At 36.3% G+C, this 23,733-nt stretch overlaps 2 protein-coding genes across 2 annotated transcripts; both read right to left on the reverse strand.

The window, feature by feature from the left end:
* Positions 1-8,712: 8,712 nt before the first annotated feature.
* On the reverse strand, positions 8,713-9,099 carry LOC122112686 (stAR-related lipid transfer protein 7, mitochondrial-like). Its single transcript, XM_042685572.1, has one exon. The coding sequence runs from the start codon at positions 9,097-9,099 to the stop codon at positions 8,713-8,715; it is 387 nt and encodes a 128-aa protein (XP_042541506.1).
* A 36-nt stretch (positions 9,100-9,135) lies between these two features.
* LOC122112685 (stAR-related lipid transfer protein 7, mitochondrial-like) lies at positions 9,136-9,594 on the reverse strand. The gene has a single exon (XM_042685570.1). It carries the CDS (start codon positions 9,592-9,594, stop codon positions 9,136-9,138), a length of 459 nt encoding a protein of 152 aa, XP_042541504.1.
* Positions 9,595-23,733: the final 14,139 nt, after the last annotated feature.

Consider the following 23,733-nt stretch of genomic DNA (forward strand, 5'->3'; position numbering starts at 1 on the left):
GATATTAGATGCTTTCATTATAGGTAATGGGGACACAAAAATTAATTTAAGTAGAGAACTAATATATCTAGGTTGAATTTCAGAACCATAAACCATATGAACTATTAAAGAAAAAGGAGCAGGTTGCACTATAGGTATTTAATCTATATTTCAGAAGGCTTACTTCACAGAGGTATGATATATGCTTAAGTTTAAAGAACACTCAAGAATGTCATTATAGAAAGATAGGTATTAGTGATTCAAAGGTACATGAGCTATTGTGATGGAGTGTAATGATGGTGATAGGGAATTGTAAAGTATGACACTGTGGCAAAGACAGTACATGCGTTCTTCCAACCACTACTATCATACTGTGATGATCAAGAAGAATGTATTTATACATTTTCTACCACTGATGGTATGCAATGTAGGAAATGATCTTAACGTATACTAATTATTGCAAATAGGGGAAACCATGGGACCTCTATTTCTTTGGGTCTGGCTTACATTTTTTTTTTTACTTTTGTATGTTCTTCCCCCTATGGTATATCCCCTGTTGTCACTATATTTGATTTTGGTACCCTGCATTGTGTATATGCTTTTATCTAATTTGAGAAGGGGAAGGGGAATAACAAAATGCTGAAACAACATCCAGACACAGGATGACCCACCGCAACAATGATACTCATAAGACACTATGTTGGAAATGAACTTTACAACTTTGCAGGGAGGAGGTGTAGGGGATGTAGGGAGAGGTGGGGAGGAAAGGGATAGATAGTAGGAGAAAAACAAAGGAGGGGGTAATAATGTTGGACAAGAAATGTACTCATTATCTTACTCATGTAACTGTAACCCCTCTGTACAGCAACTTTACAATAAAATAAATTTTAAAAACTTACAAAACAAAACAAAAATATGTCAAACTAGAAGATGATGTACTTACTAGAACATCACAAGAGAACTTTTAAATGAGAGAAAATGTCCATCAATGGGATAGACGGTCAATTCAAAGGGTCAATTGCTTTAGAAGACATAATGGTGGATAAATTCACTAAATCTACCAAAAGAGTTAATGTGGAGAAGACTGAAAAACAGTGTGAAATAATATTGCAAATTGTGATGTCTATCTTTTGTGGATAAATAGCTGTTAAAATTATATTAGAAATGTAAAGGAAGATTATTTTGACTTTTTTTGAGATTAAAACATATTTATGGGTATTTAAATGTCTGCATGGTGACTTAGGCTAGAACAAAGACCCTGGGTTGTTAAAGAATGTGTCTCACATAAAAGCAGAATAAACATGGCTGAGGCACTTAATTCTCTGTGACTCATTTATCCTATCTAGACAATGGGAAAATATACCATTACCCATCACAGAAATATATGAAAATTACTGAGCTAACACACAGGTAAAGGCCTTACCATGTAATAATTACTCAACATAGACTTGTTTCATTTCACATGGCATTTTTATTATCATCATTGTCTACTCTACTCCACGTCAGTACACCTGGTATACATAACAAGAGCATCAAGATCTCCTGGATAAACTAAAATAGATTGAAGATGACAAGTGAAAGATTCCAAAGCTAATTTACACAATTTATACAAACTGGTTAACTTGCCTTAGTCATCTAAACAATAATTCATTTATTTCACATTGGTCTGAATAATTTAGAATTGCTAATAATTTCAAAGACATAAGAAATCTCAAATTTATTAAATAATCAGTTTAATAACTCCAACTAATTCCATATATCCTTAACTTCTATTTAATTAATATCTTATAACAGTACTTCTCTCTAAATGGACTGTAATACTCAATTCTCTAATATAATCTCCATTTTAATCCCCTCTGGAAAGAGAAAGGAAGAGGATTCCAAAGTGGTTTCCCTAATTCCATGTTAATCGAGCCTTTCATTTTTCCAAAATATTAAATTTGGCATTAAGTTTCTCAGTCCTCATAAATAATTGCACTGGCCTTAAACAGATACAACTTTTCTATTTGAAGCTGTGATTTCTATTTAATAATTTACTTTTATTTAAGATAAAATTAACTATTTTACATCTCTTTATGTTGAAATGTATTACTATATATTTTTGTCCACAAGTAAATCCTGCCTGAGTTTATGTTTTCATAGATAGCTGCAACTATGTGAAAACACAGTGATTTCTTTGATACTGTACTTTCATGAGCACAGCTTGCATTTCCATAGTGGTGGTGACATGTGCAATGCAATTTATCACTCCCTTCTATTCTAGAATTTATAATTAGTCAATCAACTTAGAGATTAAGGGAGATTCAGAACATTTACTTCTATTCTGGAGGTAAAACAGTGTGAAATGGGAAAATAATGTGTGTATAATTTACTGAATTATTAGTTTCTTTGTTGGCAAAATTTCAGGTATGATCAAAATGCAATCTATATTTCAACCAGAATCTATTTTAAATATTTGTTTATTTTTATGTTACTTTCTCAATAGCTTTTATAAAGTTAATACTACAATTAGTTGATTTGGTTTATTTACTTTGTACAGTAAAATAAAATCTTTTTTTCATTTTTTCAGTGCTAGAATTGTTCTATTTCAACTTTTTTCTTTTTGATACTGAGAAGATCTTCAGTCCTCTTTAATTTTTTTTTTTTATCACTGCTAATGTGCTCTGGCCATTTCTTAGATTGTTCTCTATCCTAATGGTTCATAATCATTTTGTGAACATTTATCAACCCAAGGGATCATCACCTCTTTGCTATGTCTATGAATTTTCTGAAAGCACCTATCTATAGTAGAGCTATCCCAATAAACTCCTAATGGGAGGAACTTTGAAAGTGGAGATGATGTAGTGTGATAATACCAGCACTCCTGTCTCACTCGTCTTCCTGACAGAATCCTATGGTCATAACAGTCCACATACATAGAAATTATCCACTCAGATAGCTGGGTCACACTAACCTTCCAAAATGATTTGTGATCTTGGTAGTTCTTGACTACTAAGAAAGTAACTTAGATGTCATATAAACTTCCTAGTTAAGAATATGTCATTCCAGGCCTGGCGCTCGTGGCTCACACCTGTAATCCTAGCTACTCAGGAGGCTGAGATCTGAGGATCGTGGTTCAAAGCCAGCCCGGGCAGGAGAGACCATGAGACTCCTAACTCCAATAAACCACCAGAAAACAGGAAGTGGTGCTGTAGCTCAAGTGGTAGAGCGTTCGCCTTGAGCTGAAGAGCTGAGGGACAGCGCCCAGGCCCAGAGTTCAAGCCCTACGACTGACCAAAAAAAAAAAAAAAAAAAAAGAATATGTCATTCCAAAAACAAGTTTTGTACAAAAGATTTTCAATTCAACATAGTGGCTGAACATTCAAGATGTCTGTTAAACTATATTAAAAGTAAAATAAAAATATAAAAATGAAGTGTTTTGTTCAGTCAAAAATATGTTTTTGCATGAAAATATTTTGCCATTGTGTGCCTGTATTTTGTGATGAAATCCAAGGTACAAAATTTCCCAGTAATTCAAAGGGATGAATTTTGTTCTCACTACATGGAAATATAGGAAATTTACCCTCTGGGTGTGAGTGTCTATAAGCAAGTCATATTCTCATCAAGTGAGATTTCCTTCCCTTATAAAGTTGTGGAGTTGAATTCAGAGAAAAATTGTTACCAAGAGTCACACTACTATCCGAATGGATGTAAAAATGTCACGGGTACTTTATGCAGCCAGAAGAGTTCTGTACCTGATACTAGATGGGCAGATCCTATTGTGGATAGACCCAAGGAACAACAGTCCCACCCAACGGGCTGCCAACATCATATGAAGAGAGCTAAAGTAAAGGTGCCTCGGGCCTTCCTGCCAAACCTCAAGTTGAAAGAGTTTTAAAGTGACAATTGTAGACATGTCAGCTCTCTGCCTACTTCCCCTTAACTCTTCCTCCACTTTGAGCACATTCCTTGAATTCTAACTGGAAACATTTCTTCCTCAAAGCTTTGTTGGATATCACCTTCAATCCACAGATGCACTTGATCACTAATATACTGGGTTCCATTTTAAACTGTGGACTGAACTCTCCTCCCTCCTGTAGGGTCCTAAAGAGGGAAGCAGTAAAGATACTAAAGTGGGAATCAGAGGATGCATATTCCTAATTTGCTTCTCACTTTCTGTCTCCATTCAACATTGAACAATGAGTTTTGCTAAAGAGCTGAAGTCATAGAGTTCAGTGTTCCCATACTACAAATGAGAGAAAGAAGAGAAGACACTCACCCTCCCTGCAAAAGGGAGAAAAGTAGGGATAGGAGGGGAGAGACAGAGATGGGGAGAGAGAAAAGAGGAGATATGGGAAGAGGAAAGGACACCTCGAAGGAAAGAGACTTAACAGCTCTCTGAATAAGGAACCAGGTTCAAACAGATTCTGAATACAAGATGAATATTTTTCAAACATGTATGGCCTCCATCACCATCATAATATGACTTAAACAATGTGTTTTTTTATTTATTATTCTGGTTTATTTTTTATTTATTTATTTTTGTCGATTGTGGGGCTTGAACTCTGGGCCTGAATGCTGTCCCTCAGCTCTTCAGCTCAAGGCTAGTGCTCTACCACTTGAGCTACAATGCCACTTCCAGTTTTCAGGTGGTTTATTGGAGATAAGAGTCTCACAGAGTTTCCTGCCGGGCTGCCTTTGAACCTGACCCTCAGATCTCAGCCTCCTGAGTAGCTAGGATTACAGGTGTGAGCCACCAGCACCCTGCTTCTGGTTTTTTTGTTGTTGTTGTTGAACTCAGGATTTGAACAAGTTGATAAACACTCTACCTACTGAGCTTCACTCCAAACACAATCAAAACTTGAAATGTTGTTGTTGAAATACTAAACTAGCTAAATAATGAAATGACATCTTTATGCCTATAAGTTACAATAGATAAAATGACACACAGAGAATAAATGCTTAGTTGCTGAATATTTATATTTGAAGAAGTTAGTTGGAGAGTTTTAGTTTTATAAAGGAGATTTACTGGGGCTGGGAAGGTGGCTCAGTGGTAGAGCGCTTGCCTTGCGTGCTTGAGGCCCTGGGTTCGATTCCTCAGCACCACATGAGCAAAAAGAAAAAAGCTGGAAGTGGCGCTGTGGCTCAAGTTATAGAGCACTAGCCTTGAGCTGATGAGCTGAGGACAGCACCCAGGCCCAGAGTTCAGGCCTCACGACCGGACCCAAAAAAAATAAATAAATAAAAAATAAAGGAGATTTACTGGAAGAAAAGCATAGGTTAACTTTTTATTCAAAATCTGGTCTAGAAACTAAATTCTGTCATCACCACAGCTGTGGGACAGTAGGATCAGGGAAAAAAATTGAGACTTGGGCTTTTCAAGGAATGCTGGTATTGCCGTCAGTACTCTAGCACTACAGACCACTTCCATATCATGCTCCATTTCACAACCTTGAAGATATTAATTTACTCTTTAAAACATTCATTGCTTAGATTAAGATTGGGTTTTTGAAATGTGTTCCCAAATAATTTATGCAGGAGAAAAATGCTGAATACTAATTTGAGAATGATCTATTTTCTATAATCATTTTACATTTCATCCCCCTACTGAAAAAGTTCCGATCTTGGTTATTTTTTTCCTTGCTTTCATTTCCTGAAGGAGAGATTTTCATGCACTACGATTCAATACTATTAGTCACACAATTCAGCTTTTATTAAAATTCTATTTCCTTCTTTCTCTGAGAATGTAAGCTAGATCAATCTGATACAATACAGATATGCAAGGAAAAGACTTGTCTTCAGATACTAATTTTCAACTATTATCAAGTAGGAGGACTAATTTCCTGCAATGCCTAGAAATATCAATGTTCTACTAAGATTATTTCTAGAAATAGTCATTTTGGGTCAATATTATTTATTTTTATATATCTTCTCTGTTTAAAAAATATTTTTATAAAGCTGACATTCAGAGGTTACAGTTACAAAATTCAGATAAAGAATACATTTTTTTGGACAATGTCAACCCTTCCCTCCCTTTCTTGCAGTTTTCCCTCTTGTCCCCATCCACAACTTGCTTAGTTCATTTTCAACATAGTGTTTAGTGAGTACCACTACTGTATTTGTTCACCCTTTTCCCCTCCATTTCTGTTCCCTAATTCCTCTCCCAAAGAAAGATAAAGAAGACAAAAAGAAAAGAAAACAAAAACAGCACCAAAAGAAAAAAATCTCTTGTTTCCCTTTTCTGCAGTTCATTTAGATATTATTTTCTGTGTTCAGAGACACATAAGCATTGCATCTTTGTGTTCCATCCTATGAATACCCTCCTTCAGTCTTACTGTGTGTGACTGCCTAGAGTCCTGTATAATTTATCATGTTCCTGTGTATTTTAGACCTAGCTTCTATATATGAGAGAAACATGCACTGTTCTCTATTTTATTTTATTTTCCTAACCATTTCATTGAAGTTTTGCAGTTCTTTTAAAGGCATTACTATAAATCAGACAATTTTAAGTATTCACTCAGGCTTGTACCAGGGTATGGTTATTGAAGAGCAGACATAAATTTAAAAGAGGCAGTTAAATTACCCTTGGGAATTCAAGATTGCTTTCTAAATAAATGAAGCAAATAAACAGGTAACAGCATTTAAGGAGGAGATCATGGGCATATAGTTACATCCAATGAATAATTAAAAGCATATTCATTTTAAATTACTAAGTTCTCTCTATGTATTTATTTGTTGGCTATGTAGACTTTCCTTCTAGATTTTCCTTTATGTGAAACACACACACACACACACACACACACACACACACACTGCTTGTGGTAGTTTCCAACATGGTTGCTCTGAGCACCCTTTCTTATGCCAGGATCTATTATCCATGGTAACAGGGTTGGTCAGTAAATAGTAACATTTTGGGCTTAAAATTTCACCTATTATATGTTAACTTCCTACTAACATGGATGAGGATGCACATCTCATCAATTCATTCCCACCAAACACCTTACATGATGGTAAATCTACCCAATATGTCAAACATTTACTCTTTATGTCAAATTTTTAAAAAGCCAATTTCAGTGCTTTCACTGGTAATGACTTCATAAATATTAACTACAGATAAGTCACTAACTCAATCTCAGTATTTTCATTGCTAATGACTATATAAATATTTTCTTTTTTAACCAATCTTTATGTATTTATTCACACATTTGATAAAAAGATCACAGTTAAGAGCAAAATCATTACAATGATGTAACTGTACAGAATCCAATTACTGTAAGTCAGAAGATGAGGCAGCCTCAACCACTTAGCACCAGTGTAGACTCTCACACATACAACTGTTCACAACCACAGGCGCTAAGTTCACACATGGCCCAGAGAATTTTCTCTGGTTTCTGTCAGGTCCCAAGGGAGAGAAATAGTGATAAAAAGATGCCAGACTGCTCAATGCAACTCTGCTCTGCAAAACAACTCCGAGAAGAGATGAAACACTGGGGCTTTCGTTGTTTCCTTGGCACATAAGTGAATAAACAACTAGAAGGTCAAGGAGGTGTTTAATTAGTCAGGTTTAGATTCCTTTCAACACCACAACAGGATAGCAAGCAGGAAAAAAAAAGAAGAAACTCCAGAAAAAAAGGAGGAGGATTTAAAATTTGATCCCCTATTCTCCCAAAAGACTGTGCATGACTATAAGGAAAACCAGTGAGGCCAAGCAGTACCATCTGGTACCATCCCAACAGTGTGGCCTGCTTTTGTTTCAGTTCTGAAGAGGGAAGGAAAATCTTTTTAAAGGAAGAAACCACATTCCCACTGCACTGAGTTTGAGGCATGACTGCATCTGTTCATCCACACAGCTTGCCTACAGTTCTGAAAGCTCTGAGGAGGGGTGCAGCCTACATTTCTCTTGCATTTAGCCTTCTGAGGACAAGCCAATTCAGTAGCTGGGGAAATGCCTGAACCAAAACAATGTATTTTCTAATCAGAATAGCTTTGGCGAGAAAGTGCTTAATTCCCCCAAGGCCTTTTTAATAGAAATATTAAAAAATTAAATGTGATTTTTTTTGTGTGCATTTCACTGACCCTGACAAAGGAACTAGTGATACAGAAAGCTGTTATCTAAAAGGGCTCATTTCTAGTGTTCCTGGCAAATGGCTAAGGCTGGCAAAGAAGCAATGATCCAAAGAATATAGCTTTGAGTGGGATAGTATTCTGCAAAAGGAGAAATTTCTTGGTATAAACTTCATGTCCCTAAGGATAAAAGGCACTTAACATGACCAAGTATCATTCATACCCATTCACACTAGACCTGTTACCAAGAGTACTTCCAGTGACCCCCCCATAAGAAATGACCAGCCAACCACACCTTCCAGGTGACTTGCAGAATGGAAGGAAATCCAAGCACTGCACAACTAATGGTAAGATATGGAATGTCAGCAAGGAAACTACTTGGAAGAAGCAGATGGAAATCATCCCCTTCTGGCCTGAGGTGAAAGGTTTGTTCCAGACTAGCTCGGAGAAACACTGAATCTCAAAATGGTTAGCCTGAGAATTTGACAACGCCTCCACAATGCTGCCTTCTCTGTTTGCTAGAGAGCAATAAGGGCTCTGAATAAGATCAAGACTCCAGTTAATGAATTATCCTGCATTGGTGGTTACAGCAGATGCCTTCTAATACATGTGGCTTGTCCCTGTTCTGTAGCAGTGATAAGGGACTGAGACAGGGTTAGAAGTGTCTGTCTATCCTTATCCCAAAGTCTTTCAGGCATATTCAATCTGAGCAGGGCTATGCCTACCCCCAGTCTTCTGCTCAGAGGACTGGGAAGTGGCCTTGGCCTCACTGTTCATTTCTAGAGGCTTAGCCGAGATGTAGTCCTTCACTTTGATCTCCATGTTCTTGGCTTTCAGAGTGGCTATGTGAAGCTTTTCCAGGAAATCTGGCATGCCGCTGGAAACCATCCAACTAACACAATAGCGAGGAAACACAGTCTGGGGATTGTCACTGTATGTCAACAAGTAGTCAAAGCTATTCTCATCATATGACTTGTGGGGACGGATAACCATTTGGGATTCATAGGATCTGACCCTCACAAATTCTGGAGACTGTGGCACAATGGAGTGTTGTACAGCAAGAGACACCAACACCATCACATTGTTCTCTTGATCCACACTGTATCGTCGAACCTAAACATAATCCCGAGAGTACATCGGATAAGGGAAATGGGTTACCCAGTGAAGAACCTCAGAACCACTAACCACGTCAATTACCTCCAGCTTGATCTCCAGAGATTCCCACTTTTTTCTATACTTTGTGTCCAGCTGAACATTGAAGAACTGCCAAGGTGTCACATCTGTGTAGGTTCCAAAAACTCGGTACTGGTAAAGGTGGGTGCCAATAATTGGGCGCCGCCACAGTTTAAAATGTTTTTTATCCATCGCCATTTCCCATGGTTCCTCTTTGTCCTTTAAATCTTCATTCCCTTCTGTTTGGGATTTTGATTCTGGAGGGTGATGCTCGACTCCAGAGCTCTGAAATATGCTTGACATTTCCTCCAACCGTTTCATTTCATTAATGGATCTCTGTAACTCCTCCTCCTGGATCCTCTCCTCATCCCACACGAAGACACCAGCAAGCGCTGCCATCAAGGCAGAGGCTGATGGCCAGGGCAGGTGTCCGAGCAGGACGCAGCGCGAGCTCTCGGAATACAGGCGATCTGGTGCGCGTATATAAATATCTTCTACAGATGAGTCACTAATTCTTTTGTTATACTCCACACGGTTTAGGTTTCATTAATGGTAATTTCCTGGTCCTATTTTGTTTCCATTTCCATTCTATAGGCAAATACATTATCCTCAAAATCTGCAAACAAATTAGAAATTTCGCAATAGGCATACTCCTGTGAGAACTTACAATACTCTTGATTTTACATAGATTGGTCATTTTGAGGGCCTGGTAGTAAGTACCTATGATTAATACACTGGTTGCTAGATCCAACTTCTCTTCTTTGTGATTTCCATAGTAATTTTTTTCTGCAGAATTTTTTTTCTGTAGAAGTTTCTAGAAAATGATTATTTTGAAATATTGAAGATTGAAATATTTAATACCATACTATATCAGTGAGACATAGAGTTCAAGGTTGGAAATAATGTTCCTTCAGTATTTTCTAGAAATGTCTCCAGTGTTTTCTAATTTCTACAAATATCTCCACTGAAAAGAGCCCTCCTAATATTCAGTTCTCTGTATTGTGAAATTTCTTATTTCTTTTCAGAAAAAAAAAACTTAACTTCCTCTCTTTATTTTCTTCTTCTGGAAGGCTATTCTCTAGACAATCCATTTTCCATGTATCCAATATACTTGATGCCTGGTTTAGAAACACATGCTTCTAAAATACAGAAAATGTTTTGTAGTATTTTAAAAATTATTTCAATATTCTTTAGCCTATCTTTTTGTAATTATTTTGGTGTTTATAAATTTGTATTTGTTTTTATTTTATAGTTTGATATATACTCACATATTTTTCTTCTGTAGTGGCTTTAACTTTCCTTAAAAACATTTGTACTGATTATGAATTCTTTTTATAGCATCTGTCATTAACCATTGAATTTGTAAATGAATATTAATAATATTCTTCTGATGCTTTTATTTGATTTCTACTTTTCCAGGGTTCTCTTACTATCATCTTCTCCATATTAGAAGTCATACTGGCATGCCTGAGGATCATTGAATATTCATTCACATTAATAAGAGATTAAGTCATCTAGAAACTCTTTTGTGTAAACCTAGTTTAAGAAATGATGATACTCTCTGTAGTGTCCAGACAGCTTTCATTTTACTTGGGATAAATATGACAAAATCTGTGCATATTTTCTTTGGATTTCTCCATTTTCATATAAAACCTGATCTGTTTTTTAATGACAGATTATAGGTGGCTGAAAGGGATGTTGGCTCTCATTAGGAAAAAGGATTTGGAAAGGACTTGTTATTCAGGATAAAAACATTGCTTGTCACTTGTCACTTCCTTCTTTCCTAAGGACTCTCATATGTTGACTCAGTTGATATCTTCAAGGCCTCTCATACTTTTTATTTTACTAGGTTTATTTGGAAATTTATCTTATTCTATTTGGATTTTTTTCAAAACTTTAGAATACCTACAATATAATGTATTAATTATAATGATAAATTATAATTATATTATATTTATTGATTATATAATTATTAATTATAATTATTAATGAATTAATAAATTCATATCTTCATGACTTCTACATATACTACAATATACGTTAGATCCGTGTAGGCTTCAACTTTCATTCAATATATTCTTCTCACATACTACATATCAAAGTATCAAACATTAAGAATTGTGGGAATGTAGAAAGAGGTGACAATGACCAAAATGCATTGTATTCATAAAATGTTATGTTGAATAGCAACTCCTCAGTACAACTACTTAAAGATAATAAAAATATGTACCTTGGGGAGGTATAGGGGTAGTTCAATCAAGGGTGCAAGTGTTTAGCAAAAAAAAAAAACAAAAAAACAAGCTAGAGTGGGAGGCTCTAAGTTCAAGACCTAAGACACACACACACACATGTGCATGTGCATGTGTGTGCATGTTCGTGCATGTGAACACACACACACAACACACAATAATATGTCCTGGGACTCTGAACATGCCTTACTGAATAATGTAAGTGGAAGAGCATTCATTAAATAGGTTGTTTTAACAAACATTAAAAGGTCATAAGGAATTATAAAGCACAAGAACTATCCTTTTATTTTAGCACATTACTTCTAAAAATGCTAATGGTAAAGAAGAATGTTTTCAACAGCCACATATTATTGGCTCATGTGGCAAAAGAGTATACATTTAAATTACACCACTATTTTAATATAAGGAGTTGCTAAGTAGCATGTCTTCCTATATATCTGTGTAAATATGTGCATTTTAGTGTTACTTTTTTTAACCAAATGTGTGTTTTTATATTTATCAGCATTTTATTTTTTTCTTGTAGGGAGGGACATAATTACTGACATACTTTATTAAATGTATGTTATTTTCTACAATATTAACCAAATATCTTTATAACATCTCCACAATTGATAAACACACCTTTTTTGATAGGGATATTCAAATGTTTGATAGACAATGGAAAATATAAGAAAAAAGCCACAATAATATTTCTGCTGTGTTGACATTATTTCACTCATCAAATATAAGGCCTTAAGTTTCTTGTTTCTTTTTATTTTTTTTAATTTGTGAATCATATTTTCCTTCTTAGAACCCTCACCTTTCCTACTTTTTGATAGGCTGGAGTAGAACACTACTGGCAGCCTAAGAGGTGAGGGGCACTTGGTTGCACCTGACTATTTCTAATTCAGACCAAAGAGGGAAGAAGGATGTTTTCCTCACTTTTTGTCTCCCATAGTATTAGATGAAAATTGTTATGGGATAAGAAAATAGGAGCATTGCTTCCTATTTTCATTGTTGGAGTGTTTTTATCATTCTCTAAGCAAGCAGGAGGACCTCTCCTTGAGAAGTAGCCCAGGAGAGAAACACTGGCATTCGCCTCCTGTTTTCTTAATGTTGATTCTTGTGATTTCATTACAGCAAGAATCAACATATGAAACAGATGGTTTTGTTTTCTTCTCAGGTGAAGTATCCTTTCAGGATTCCTAGACCATCTGAACTTAGTCTACTAGAGAGATGAGAGACTTCTAGCCATGTGTCCATAAGTTGCTCTGATTTACTACTAGATTCAACAATCCAGCTTTCAAGAGACAGGTAAAAAAAAATTCAAAAGAAAAAAATTCAAAAGAAATCAATCAGTAATAAGTGACACAACATGAAGTAAATATAAAAAGAATACATTTCACCCACTTATATTTTTCAAGTAGTGCTATTGGGTTTAGCTTGGTTTATCTTCTAGATTCAGCGTTTAGCCTATTTCTTTTTTTTCTTTTTCTTTTAATATGCTTTTTATTGGAAAAATACTATACAAAGGGGTTAGTTACATAAGCAAGGTAATAAGTACATTTCCTATCAAGCTTTGTTGCCTCCCATGCTTTCTAAGATCTGAACCTGTTTTATCTGCAGATATGGGATTTTCTTGGGTTTTGTTGTTGTTGTTGTTAATGTGGGGTTTCTTTATTGCCTAGGCAGGTCTTAAACTCAAAATTATCATGCCTCAGCCTTCAGTAGATAGGTACAACCATGCCAACTTCATATTTATAATTCTTAACCTATTTCTCTACCTTAATGCACATGAGGAGTAATACTTCTATCCTTAATTGTGCAAGTCAGATTCTTAAAATTGTTTTATCTGCATAAGTCAAATGGGTTGAAACAAAAGTTGTCTTCGTAAGTACAGAAAATTAAATTTATTCATTTCAGGAATCCAAAGCTGGTTCAATATTACAAACCTACAGCCAGTATTATACTTAATAGTGAAAACTAAAGCCATTTCCTCTAAACTCAGGAATGAGACAAGGATGTCCACTCTCTCCACTTCTCTTCAATATAGCATTAGAATGCCTAGCTACAGCCATAAGAAAAGATGCAAACATAAAAGGGATCCAAATAGGGAAAGATGAAGTAAAACTCTCCCTCTTTGCAGATGACATGATCTTGTATTTAAAGAATCCCATGGACTCCATTCCCAAATTACTCAAGCTGATTCAAAATTTTGGCAAAGTAGCAGGGTATAAAATTAACCCTCAAAAATCAATGGCTTTCACTTATACAACCACTTTGGAAAGCAGTCTGGAGGGTCCTTAGAAAGCTAAAGATTGACCTCCCTTACGACCCAGTCATACCACTTCTAGGCATCTATCCTAAACAACAGGAATCAATATACAAGGACACGTGCACCTCCATGTTTATTGCAGCACTGTTCACAATAGCTAGGATATGGAAACAACCCAGATGCCCCACCACAGATGAATAGATCCAAAAATTGTGGTATCTATACACAATGGAATATTATGCAGCCATTAGAAATGACAAAATAATGGCATTTGCAGGGAAATGGATGGAGCTAGAAGGAATCATGTTGTCATGTTGAGCGAGGTAAGCCAAGAGCAAAGAGACAAACAGTACATGGTCTCCCTGATAAGTGGACGCTAAATCCAAAATGTTAGGTGATACGACAAAACTAACAGGACTTAAGAAACAAAGAACTCCCACTCATCTGGTCGAACCACTACTAAATATCCCCATGCTGCTGATCACATGTATGGTGTATAACATGTGAACACCATTATATGTTATAGACTGTGATAGACAATTTGCTCCAGGAAAGTTAGAATGAACTTGTGACTTTAAATGAGCATCATTATTCTACAATACCGTGAAATTCGGGAAATTATGTAATCACTTAATCAAAAAAAAAAAAAAAAGAACCTCGGGGAAGGTAGGGAGGGAAGGGATGGTAGGGGGAAAACAATGGAGGGGGTAACAATGTTCAATAGGAAGTGTACTCATTACCTCACTCATGTAACTGTAACCCTCTGTATAGTATCTTTACAATAAAAAAAAATCAATGGCTTTTCTGTATGCCAACAATGAGAAGAGTGCAGTTGAAATCAGAAAGCAATTCCATTTGTAATAGCCCCCCCCCCAAAAAAATAAAATACCTAGGAATTAACCAAAGTGAAGGACCTCTATGATGAAACTTTAAAAACCTGAAAAAGGAAATCAAAGCAGAACTTAGAAAGTGGAACAACCTCCCATGTTCATGGATTGGAAAGATAAATATCATGAAAATGGCTATACTTCCCAAGGCTATCTATAAATTCAATGTGATACCGATCAATATTCCAACCTCATTCTTCAAGGAAATAGAAGAGGCAATCCAAAAATTCATATGGAACAATGAAAGACCCAAAATAACAAAAACGATCCTTTACAGAAAGAACAGTGCTAGAGGAATATCAATACCAAGTTTCCAACTCTACTACAAAGCCATAGTAATCAAAACAGTTTGGTACTGGCATAAGAAGAGACCTCAGAACTAATGGAATAGAATTGAAAACTCAGAAAGGAACCCACAGACCTATAGCCACCTAATCTTCAATAAGGGAGCTAAAAAAAATAGAATGGAAGAAAGACAGCCTCTTCAGTAAATGGTGCTGGCAAAATTGGTTAATGACCTGTAGAAAAACTACAGCTATCAACTCCAAATGGACCAAAGACCTCAGAGTTAAAAGAGACACCCTGAAAACATTACAAGAAGGAACAGGAGAAACCCTAGGTCTCCTTGGCACAAGCCAACATTTTCTTAATAGAGACCCAGAAACACAACAAAACAAAGAACTGTTGGACAAATTGAATTGCATGAAGCTGCAGAGCTTCTGCATGGCAAAGGACATAGCTAGCAAGATCAATAAAAAGCACACGGATTGGGAGAAGATCTTCACTAGCCATACAATGGACAAGGGTCTCATATCTAAAATATACTTGGAACTCAAAAAATTAAATACTCCAACAACAAATCCTCAAAGAAACAATTGCCCAATAAATAAGTGAGCTAAAGACTTACATAGAAACTTCTCTGAAGAGAAAATAAGAATGGCCAATAGACACATGAAGAAATGCTCAACCTCTCTAGCCATAAAAGAAATACAAATCAGGGCTGGGAAGGTGGCTCAGTGGTAGAGCGCTTGCCTTGCATGCTCAAGGCCCTGGGTTCGATTCCTCAGCACCACATAAGCAAAAAGAAAAAAGACGGAAGTGGCGCTGTGGCTCAAGTGGTAGAGCGCTAGCCTTGAGCTGAAGAGCTGAGGATAGCGCCCAGGTCCAGAGTTCAGGCCCCACGACCGGACCCAAAAAAAAAAGAAAAAGAAATACAAATCAAAACAACATTGAAATTCCACTTCACCCCAGTTAGAATGTCTATAATCAAGAACTCTAATAACAACAGATGCTGGAGGGGATGTGGACAGAAGGGAACCTTACTGCATCGTTGGTGGGAGTGTAAACTTGTTCAACCACTTTGGAAAGCAGTATGGAGGTTCCTGAAAAGAGTACACATAGAACTCTTCCCCACTTTTGCTTATTTACCCAAACGATCCTAAAAAAGGCCATACTAAGGCTACCAACACAACAATGTTTATTGCAGCATTATTCTCCATAGCTAAGATATGGAACCAACTCAGATGCCCCACAGAAGATGAATAAATCAAGAAATGAAAAAAGTTATAAAAAATTATATTAAGTGAAGTCAGCCAGGCTCAAAGAAACATAGGTCCCATGGTTCTCTTATTTGCAATAACTAGTATATGTCTGGGACAAGTAGAAAAGGTAAAAAGCTATGTACATATGACCAGATAAGATGGAGTTAAGCAAAATTAACCCCAATATAGGAGGAAGCAACAATGCTCAATAGGAAAGGTACTCATTACCTTACTCATGTAACTGTACAGTATTTTTACAATAAAAAAGTATTAAAATTGCCTTTAAATGGAGCTCAGCAGATGGTACAGTACTGTTATGATATTGTTTAATTTTTAATCCTCTGTATATCCTCTTGGACCTTTGTGACCTCTCTGAAATACTTTTCCCTTGCTACAGAGTGACTCATTGTGAGGTTTATATAACAATTATGGGCTTGGGCTGGGAAGGTGGTTCAGTGGTAGAGCGCTTGCCTTGCATGCCTGAGGCCCTGGGTTTGATTCCTCAGCACCACATAAGCAAAAAGAAAAAAAGCCGGAAGTGGCGCTGTGGCTCAAGTGGTTAGAGCACTAGCCTTGAGCTGAAGAGCTGAGGGACAGCGCCCAGGCCCAGAGTTCAGGCCCCACGACTGGGACAAAAAAAAAAAAAAAAAAAAAATTATGGGCTTGTTATGTTGTACAAACCCATGGGGCTTGAACTATGGGCTTGTGCGCTGTCCCTGTGCTCTTCAGCTCAAGGCAAGCGCTCTACCACTTGAGCCACAGCGCCACTTATCATGAGGCTTTTGCCATGGATTTTTCTTAACTAAAATTGCCTTGTGTGACCAATAAGCAATGAATGTGAAGCTGACATTTCTGAGCCCGATCAGATAACACTAGATTGTATTTACCTATTTTCAAATATGTGCACCATCTGTGATTCCATTTTTTTTTAGATTTGTGGTTACAGCTCAAGGACTATAGATGTGAGAAGGAATCAAGCAATATTCTGAATATAGAATGTATTACAAGCATGAGATGGAATTTAACCATGAGATGTGGAAAGGAAATAAATTCAGGAAAATAAATGCATATTCAATTCTCCACCTTTCAGTTCCAAACTTTGTCAATTTTATAAGAAAACGAAAACTGGAAGCCTGGCATTTCTGTAACCAACTCCTAATCAATGTTTGTTCTGGAACCAGTATAACTCCATCTAATCTCCAGATCAACAAACAAGAGCTTGATATTAAAATTTAAGGCAACCTTAAGTTTTGATATAATCAAAGCAATGGAGAAATGAACTTCAAAGATGAGATTCCTAACATTTAGTAGTAGCACCGTGTACCCAAGTTAACATCATATTCTAGTGTGTATGTCTCACATAGCTAAACAAAACATATTAATAATCAAGTAATAGGCACACCATGTTCAGTGCCTCATCGATATAAACATATCTCACTGACAAACCTTCACAATAATTTTGCAACATAAACAATCATTCCACTTCTGCATGCTCTGTCTGATCAAAACAGACTAATTGAACTCAAACGTCAAGCAGTGAAGGTTTGAAGTGCGATTAAATGACTAGAACCCCTCAGTTATTTCTACAAAAAGGAATTCCATGGGTCTTAAAAATTCTTCATGTATTCATTTTCTATCTAAACATTTCTTAGGCTTAGACTGGAACTTGGTACCTTGACAGCTCTGTGAAGGAACAGAAGTGATCAATTTCTAGAAGGAAATCCCATCTACTAAGAAATGCTACAAATTGTAGATTAAAAAAAAATAGCTGCATATAAAGCTGTGACATGAACATGCATTCCAGAGTCCCTAAGAGTTGCAATTCCAAAGAGTTGCTAAGTGAGGGAATGAGTGGGTGTTCTTTAAAACTGAGTCAAGAGAAAAGGCCTAAGATAGACACAATACCCTGTATATATGTAAACAAACAGGCATTTATGTACTAAAGGTTATAACATTTTGTATTCATAAATGATTCAAGAAACTAAAATTTTGAAATAGTGTTTTTTCTCAGGCTGGGAGGAATTTAGTTTAAGTGTTTTGTTTTCAAAATAAATATGCTCCATAACATAATGCAACATTAATATTTAATAATACAATTTTCTTTAACTTGTTTTAATGTAATTTAATCTTTTTTAAATGTGCAATTTGCTCAGTCCCTGAAATAAACAGATAGTTATATACGTGGACATATGAGATGACTTTCAGCAGGGGATATTTTCTGTTATGTTTGTAACTCAGTGTAAATGCCTCACATTTGAAATATTCATATTATGTATTGTGTTTGTTCAATATTGCAAAATATTTAAATGTACAAAATAAAAAAGCTGTAAAAAATAGAAAATACTATCTCTCCACAATCATTAATACTTCTCCTTATTATCTTCAATTAACCTAAATTGAGTCAAATTATATAGATTTCCCCCCTGATAATTACATACTTATATTTAAAACACTGATTAAAGCTTTTTGTTGTTGTTTGGTTTTTTTCATTTGCTGATTTTTAAGGAGGATCTCATTATGTAGCCCAAGAGGGTCTAGGAACTTTTGATCTTTGACCCCAGCCTCTCCAGTTCTGGTATTATAGGTATGAACCACCAAACCTGGCTTTAAGTAAGTTTCTTAGCTTGAGTTATAAATCCATTTTCCAAGTTGTGTTAAAAATGTCTTTTACTGACAAAATTATGACATTCATAATTTAGCAAGAAAACATAGATGGACGAGTTTGTCTCCAAGTTTTCTTAAACATAGATTTCAAATATTTTAAGCAAATACCAGATTAAGGCTGACATAAAATAATGCATAGCAATTTCCATATTAAAATATTTCAGATTAATATTACCTACGATGGCTATTTTACAGTTGATATTTCACATATGACATATTCCTCCAGAGTTCAGAATATGAATTATTTCATCAGAAAGCTGCTACCTACTTAATGAAAAAAAAAAAAGTATAATTATCTTTGGAGAGAAACAGTTGCTTTTAAAATTACATTTTAGTCATATTTCAGAAAATGGATTTCACTGTGTGCATGAGATTTTACTGTGTATGTGATGTTTATGTGTGTATGTGCATCTGTGTGTTGTTTTACGAACAATGATGACAGCTATGAATTGTTGGCAGCTTTTTTTTTCCCCCATGTTGCGTTCAGCAGAAGGGTGCCACCTGGCGGAATTGTGAGCAAATTTGAAAACTTACCTTCCTGAGTATAAAAGAATACACTAACAGACCTTGAGAATCTCAACATTATCAGAGACAAGTGAAACAAAGACACTTAAATTCATATTGTATGCAGAAGGATCTATCTCGATAATTTTATACTACTTAGATCTTAAAGGTGATATAAAGGTAACTTTAAAATGTCAAGCACTATTACAGTAGAAGCTTTAAACATATTTTTCATCCATTTTACACAGTGTCCTGTGCACACAGGTACAAAGCAACACTTGTGATTGTACCACATTTTTATAAAAGGAATGGGTTATATTGTTATGTGCATAATATAGGAAGAAAGCCTTAAGACAGATTTGATCTCCTGGCTAAGTCTCAAGTCTACCATTTCTATGACTTCTCAGGCAAGCTTGGTTAGGTTGCTTAACTTAATACTCTGTATCCTCATCCCTACAAAGTGAAGAACAACAGGATATACCTCTAAAAAGTTGGTTTAAAAGTGGAAAGGAAGGGGATGGTAGGGGGAAAACAATGGAGGGGGTAACAATGTTCAAGAGGAAGTGTACTCATTACCTCACTCATGTAACTGTAACCCTCTGTATAGTAGCTTTACAATAAAATAAAATTAAAAAAAAAAAAAGAAAAGAAAAAAAAAAAAAAGTGGAAAGGACAAATGCATTTGATACAGGGTAGCTTATCAACCTCAAGCGCAGCCCACGGACCCTAGCAAACAAACATTCAGGAAGGGGTTGTTTTCAAGCAATTAATTGTATTTAGCCACTCAACATTTGGGATCTGTCCATGGAAAATAAGACATTGATCGTGTTATATGTAAATGATTTTCTCTATTCATGTCAAATTATTTACATTTTTGACATTTTAAAAAGGTGGAAGGATACAGGAACAAAAATAACTGTTGCAAAGCATCAATGAAGCTTTAAAAGATCACTGATATAATTTAACTATTTTCAATGATAAAAATATTTTCAATGATTCAAAGAGTAAAGAAAATTATCCCAAAGCAGTATGGAGGTTCCTCAAAAGACTTCACATAGAACTCCCCTATGACCCAGCAATCCCACTTTTGGGCATTTACCCTAATGTTTACAAAAAAGACCACACTAAAGCTACCAGCACAACTATGTTTATTGCAGCATTATTTACTATAGCTAAGATATGGAACCAACCCAGATGCCCCTCAGTAGATGAATGGATCAAGAAAATGTGGTATATATACACAATGGAATTCTATGCCTCCATCAGAAAGAATGACATTTCCCCATTTGTTAGGAAATGGAAAGGCTTGGAAAAAATTATATTTAAGTCAAGTAAGCCAGGCCCAAAGAAACATAGGTCCCATGGTTTCCCTTATTTGCAATATCTAGTATAGGTATGAGTCAAGCGGAACAAGTCAGAGAATGTGATGTTAGGAAAACGAGCCCTCAAATATGTATTTTAATGTTTTTGTTTCTTTCATGCATGTGTTTCTAACGCATTTATAAGATTATTTCTTTGTTGCTTTGTATGTCCCTCCCCCACAGTGTAACCCCCGCTTTCACTATATTTGATGTCAGTATAACATGGGGAGGAGATGGGGACAAACAAGTCATTTAAGGATTCAGGTGGACCTGTTGTAACAATGAGAAGTACAAAATGTCATGTCAAAACCAGCTTTACAATGTCGGTGTGGGGGGGAGGAGGGGGGTATGGTTGGGTGGGGGGGAGGGGGGAGGCTGGGAAGGGAGGTGAAGGGTAAACAAAGGAGGAGGCTGCAATGCTTGGTAAGAAATGTATGCATTATCCTGCCCATGTAATTGTAACCCCTCTGTACAGTATGCTCTCAAATAAAATAAAATTAAATTAAAAAACAAAAAACAAAAAAAAAAAAAGAAAGAAAATTATCCCAATCCTGCTCTTTCTGAAAGTGGGGATGTCTCTGGTCACAGCTCTTTGAGACAGAACAGTCACAGACAAGATGAAACACACACACACACAAACCAAGCCCTGCACAGCATGACAACAGTAACCAAATTACATTGTTTCATATCATTTTTACTCCAAAGAAGGCCGGGTTCTTTGACTGGCTAAATAGAAACAGGTACTTACTCGGTGGCTCAAGATAAGGTTAATAATGATCTCTATCGTGGAAAGTGAAAGACTTTTTTGGCAATCTTCAAAAGTTTAAGTCATTCAAAATCAATACAGATGAATGTTGTAACCTCAGGCAGAGTTTCATAAAGCTGAATTTATGAAAGTGAACTGAAATGAATTTGTGAATCTTCTTTTTGAAATATCATGCAAGCTAGGATAATCAATAGCATTTTTATAGAGGTATAGTAGCTAGTATTGCATAAAAGTTGTGAGACCATGACAAAATTAAACCACAATGACTGAATCTATTCATAATCGCGCAGTCATGTATTGAAAGTATGCAAGCATCCACAGCAATCACCCACATTCCATGGCCATCAATTCAAAGGTTAGTCCTTGGCCAAAGAATAAAATAGATATTGATATTTCACTCTTTCTTTCTCTTTTCATTCATCAGTCTCTTTAAACACATGTATAAAAATGCACACCAATGACATTTTAAAATCATGTAAGTGCTCAAGAAGTCACTTGAACCTACTAAATTAAAATGAGAGTTCTTCACATGTCCACTCCCTGAATATTTGAATTGGCCATAAAAATATGAATACTAGCAAGAAAAAATGGATTGGAGCTTGAATTAATCTTTCCCTTTGAATTTTAAGTACCAGATTAGTCCTGAAAGAGGGATCTGCTTTGCATATACAACATGTCCATTTATTTGCATAGACATTTTCAGTTTCTGCTTGTTCTGCCTTGCCTTTCCCTCCCTACCTCCCCTCACCATGGCTGTACTGTTTGCAGCACCTCAAGTAACCAGCTGGTGTCACAGGTTAGTGAGCAAGGATTTCATGTGGGAACTCTAACTTATTCTTATGGCGAGCATTATCGTTTCTTTTCTACAGTTTTTATTGTAAAATGTTGTACAGAGGGGTTACATTACATGGCTAGCATCATTCTAAGAGCAGCAAAGAGGCTAGGTGGCTTGTTAATGAAGTTTAAGGGCCGTCAGTCTGAAAGAGGATGTCACATCCATGCTCTTTTAGAAAAATTATTTTTATACATCTCCTAAGCAGTTTTTACATGGTGCTGTGTGCTGGGCAGTGGGAGGAGGTATAAAAAGGAAGGGAAACTTGGATATAATATCTTACTTGTGCCCTTACCTGTAGGTATGGAGCAAAGAGGCTGGTTTAAGGCTTTAATCCAAACAACATTGAGATACCACCTCACCCCAGTTAGAATGGCTACAATCAAGAACTCTAATAACAACAGATGATGGAGGGGATGTGGACACAAGGGAACCTTACTGCATTGTTGGTGGGAGTGTAAACTGTTCAACCACTTTGGAAAGCAGTATGGAGGTTCCTCAAAAGACTCCACATAGAGCTCCCCTACGACCCAGCAATCCCACTTTTGGGCATTTGCCCAAAGGTTCACAAACAAGACCACACTAAAGCTACCAGCACGACTATGTTTATTGCAACCTTATTTACCATAGCTAAGATATGGAACCAACCCAGATGCTCCTCAGTAGATGAATGGATAAAGAAAATGTGGTATATATACACAATGGAATTCTATGCCTCCATCAGAAAGAATGACATTGCCCCATTTGTTAGGAAATGGAAAGACTTGGAAAAAATTATATGAAGTGAAGTAAGCCAAGCCCAAAGAAACATAGGTACCATAGTTTCCTTTATTTGCAATAACTAGTATATGTCTGAGTCAAGCAGAAAAGGTCAGATAAGTTGATGCTAGGAAAATGAACTCTAAGATATGTATTCAAATGTTTTTTTTTCTTTCATGGGATTGTTTCTAACACATTTATAAGATTATTTCTTTGTTGCTTTGTATGTCTCTCCCCCACGGTATTACCCCTGCTTTCACTATATTTGATGTCGGTATAATTTGTGGAGGGGAAGGGAAAAAACAAATGGTTTAAATGGAATACAGGTGGACCCATTTTAACAATGGAATGTATAAGTCGTTATGTCGAAAACGAACTTTACAACTTTGGTGGGGGTAGGGGAGGAGGGTTGGTTGGGGAAGGGAGAGGAGGAGGATGGCAAGGGATGGGAAGGGGAAACAAAGGAGGAGGCTACAATGCTTGATAGGAAATGTACTCATTATCTTGTCCATGTAACTGTAACCCCTCTGTACAGTATTTTCACAATAAGAGGGAAAAAAAAACAATGCTTTGTAAAGCAGCATGTACCCCCATTAACAGGAAGGAAGCTTGAAGGGATTGAATAATCTCCACCACCCGTGTGAAACATATGTGAGGAAAATGAAAAGGGAAGGAAGGGGGCAGAAGCGACCACAAGCCAGCAGAGATGACCAAGACTGTT

This window comes from Dipodomys spectabilis, unplaced genomic scaffold, assembly GCF_019054845.1.
Source record: "Dipodomys spectabilis isolate Male_0828 unplaced genomic scaffold, ASM1905484v1 ptg000095l, whole genome shotgun sequence".
Classification (NCBI taxonomy): Eukaryota; Metazoa; Chordata; class Mammalia; order Rodentia; family Heteromyidae; genus Dipodomys; species Dipodomys spectabilis.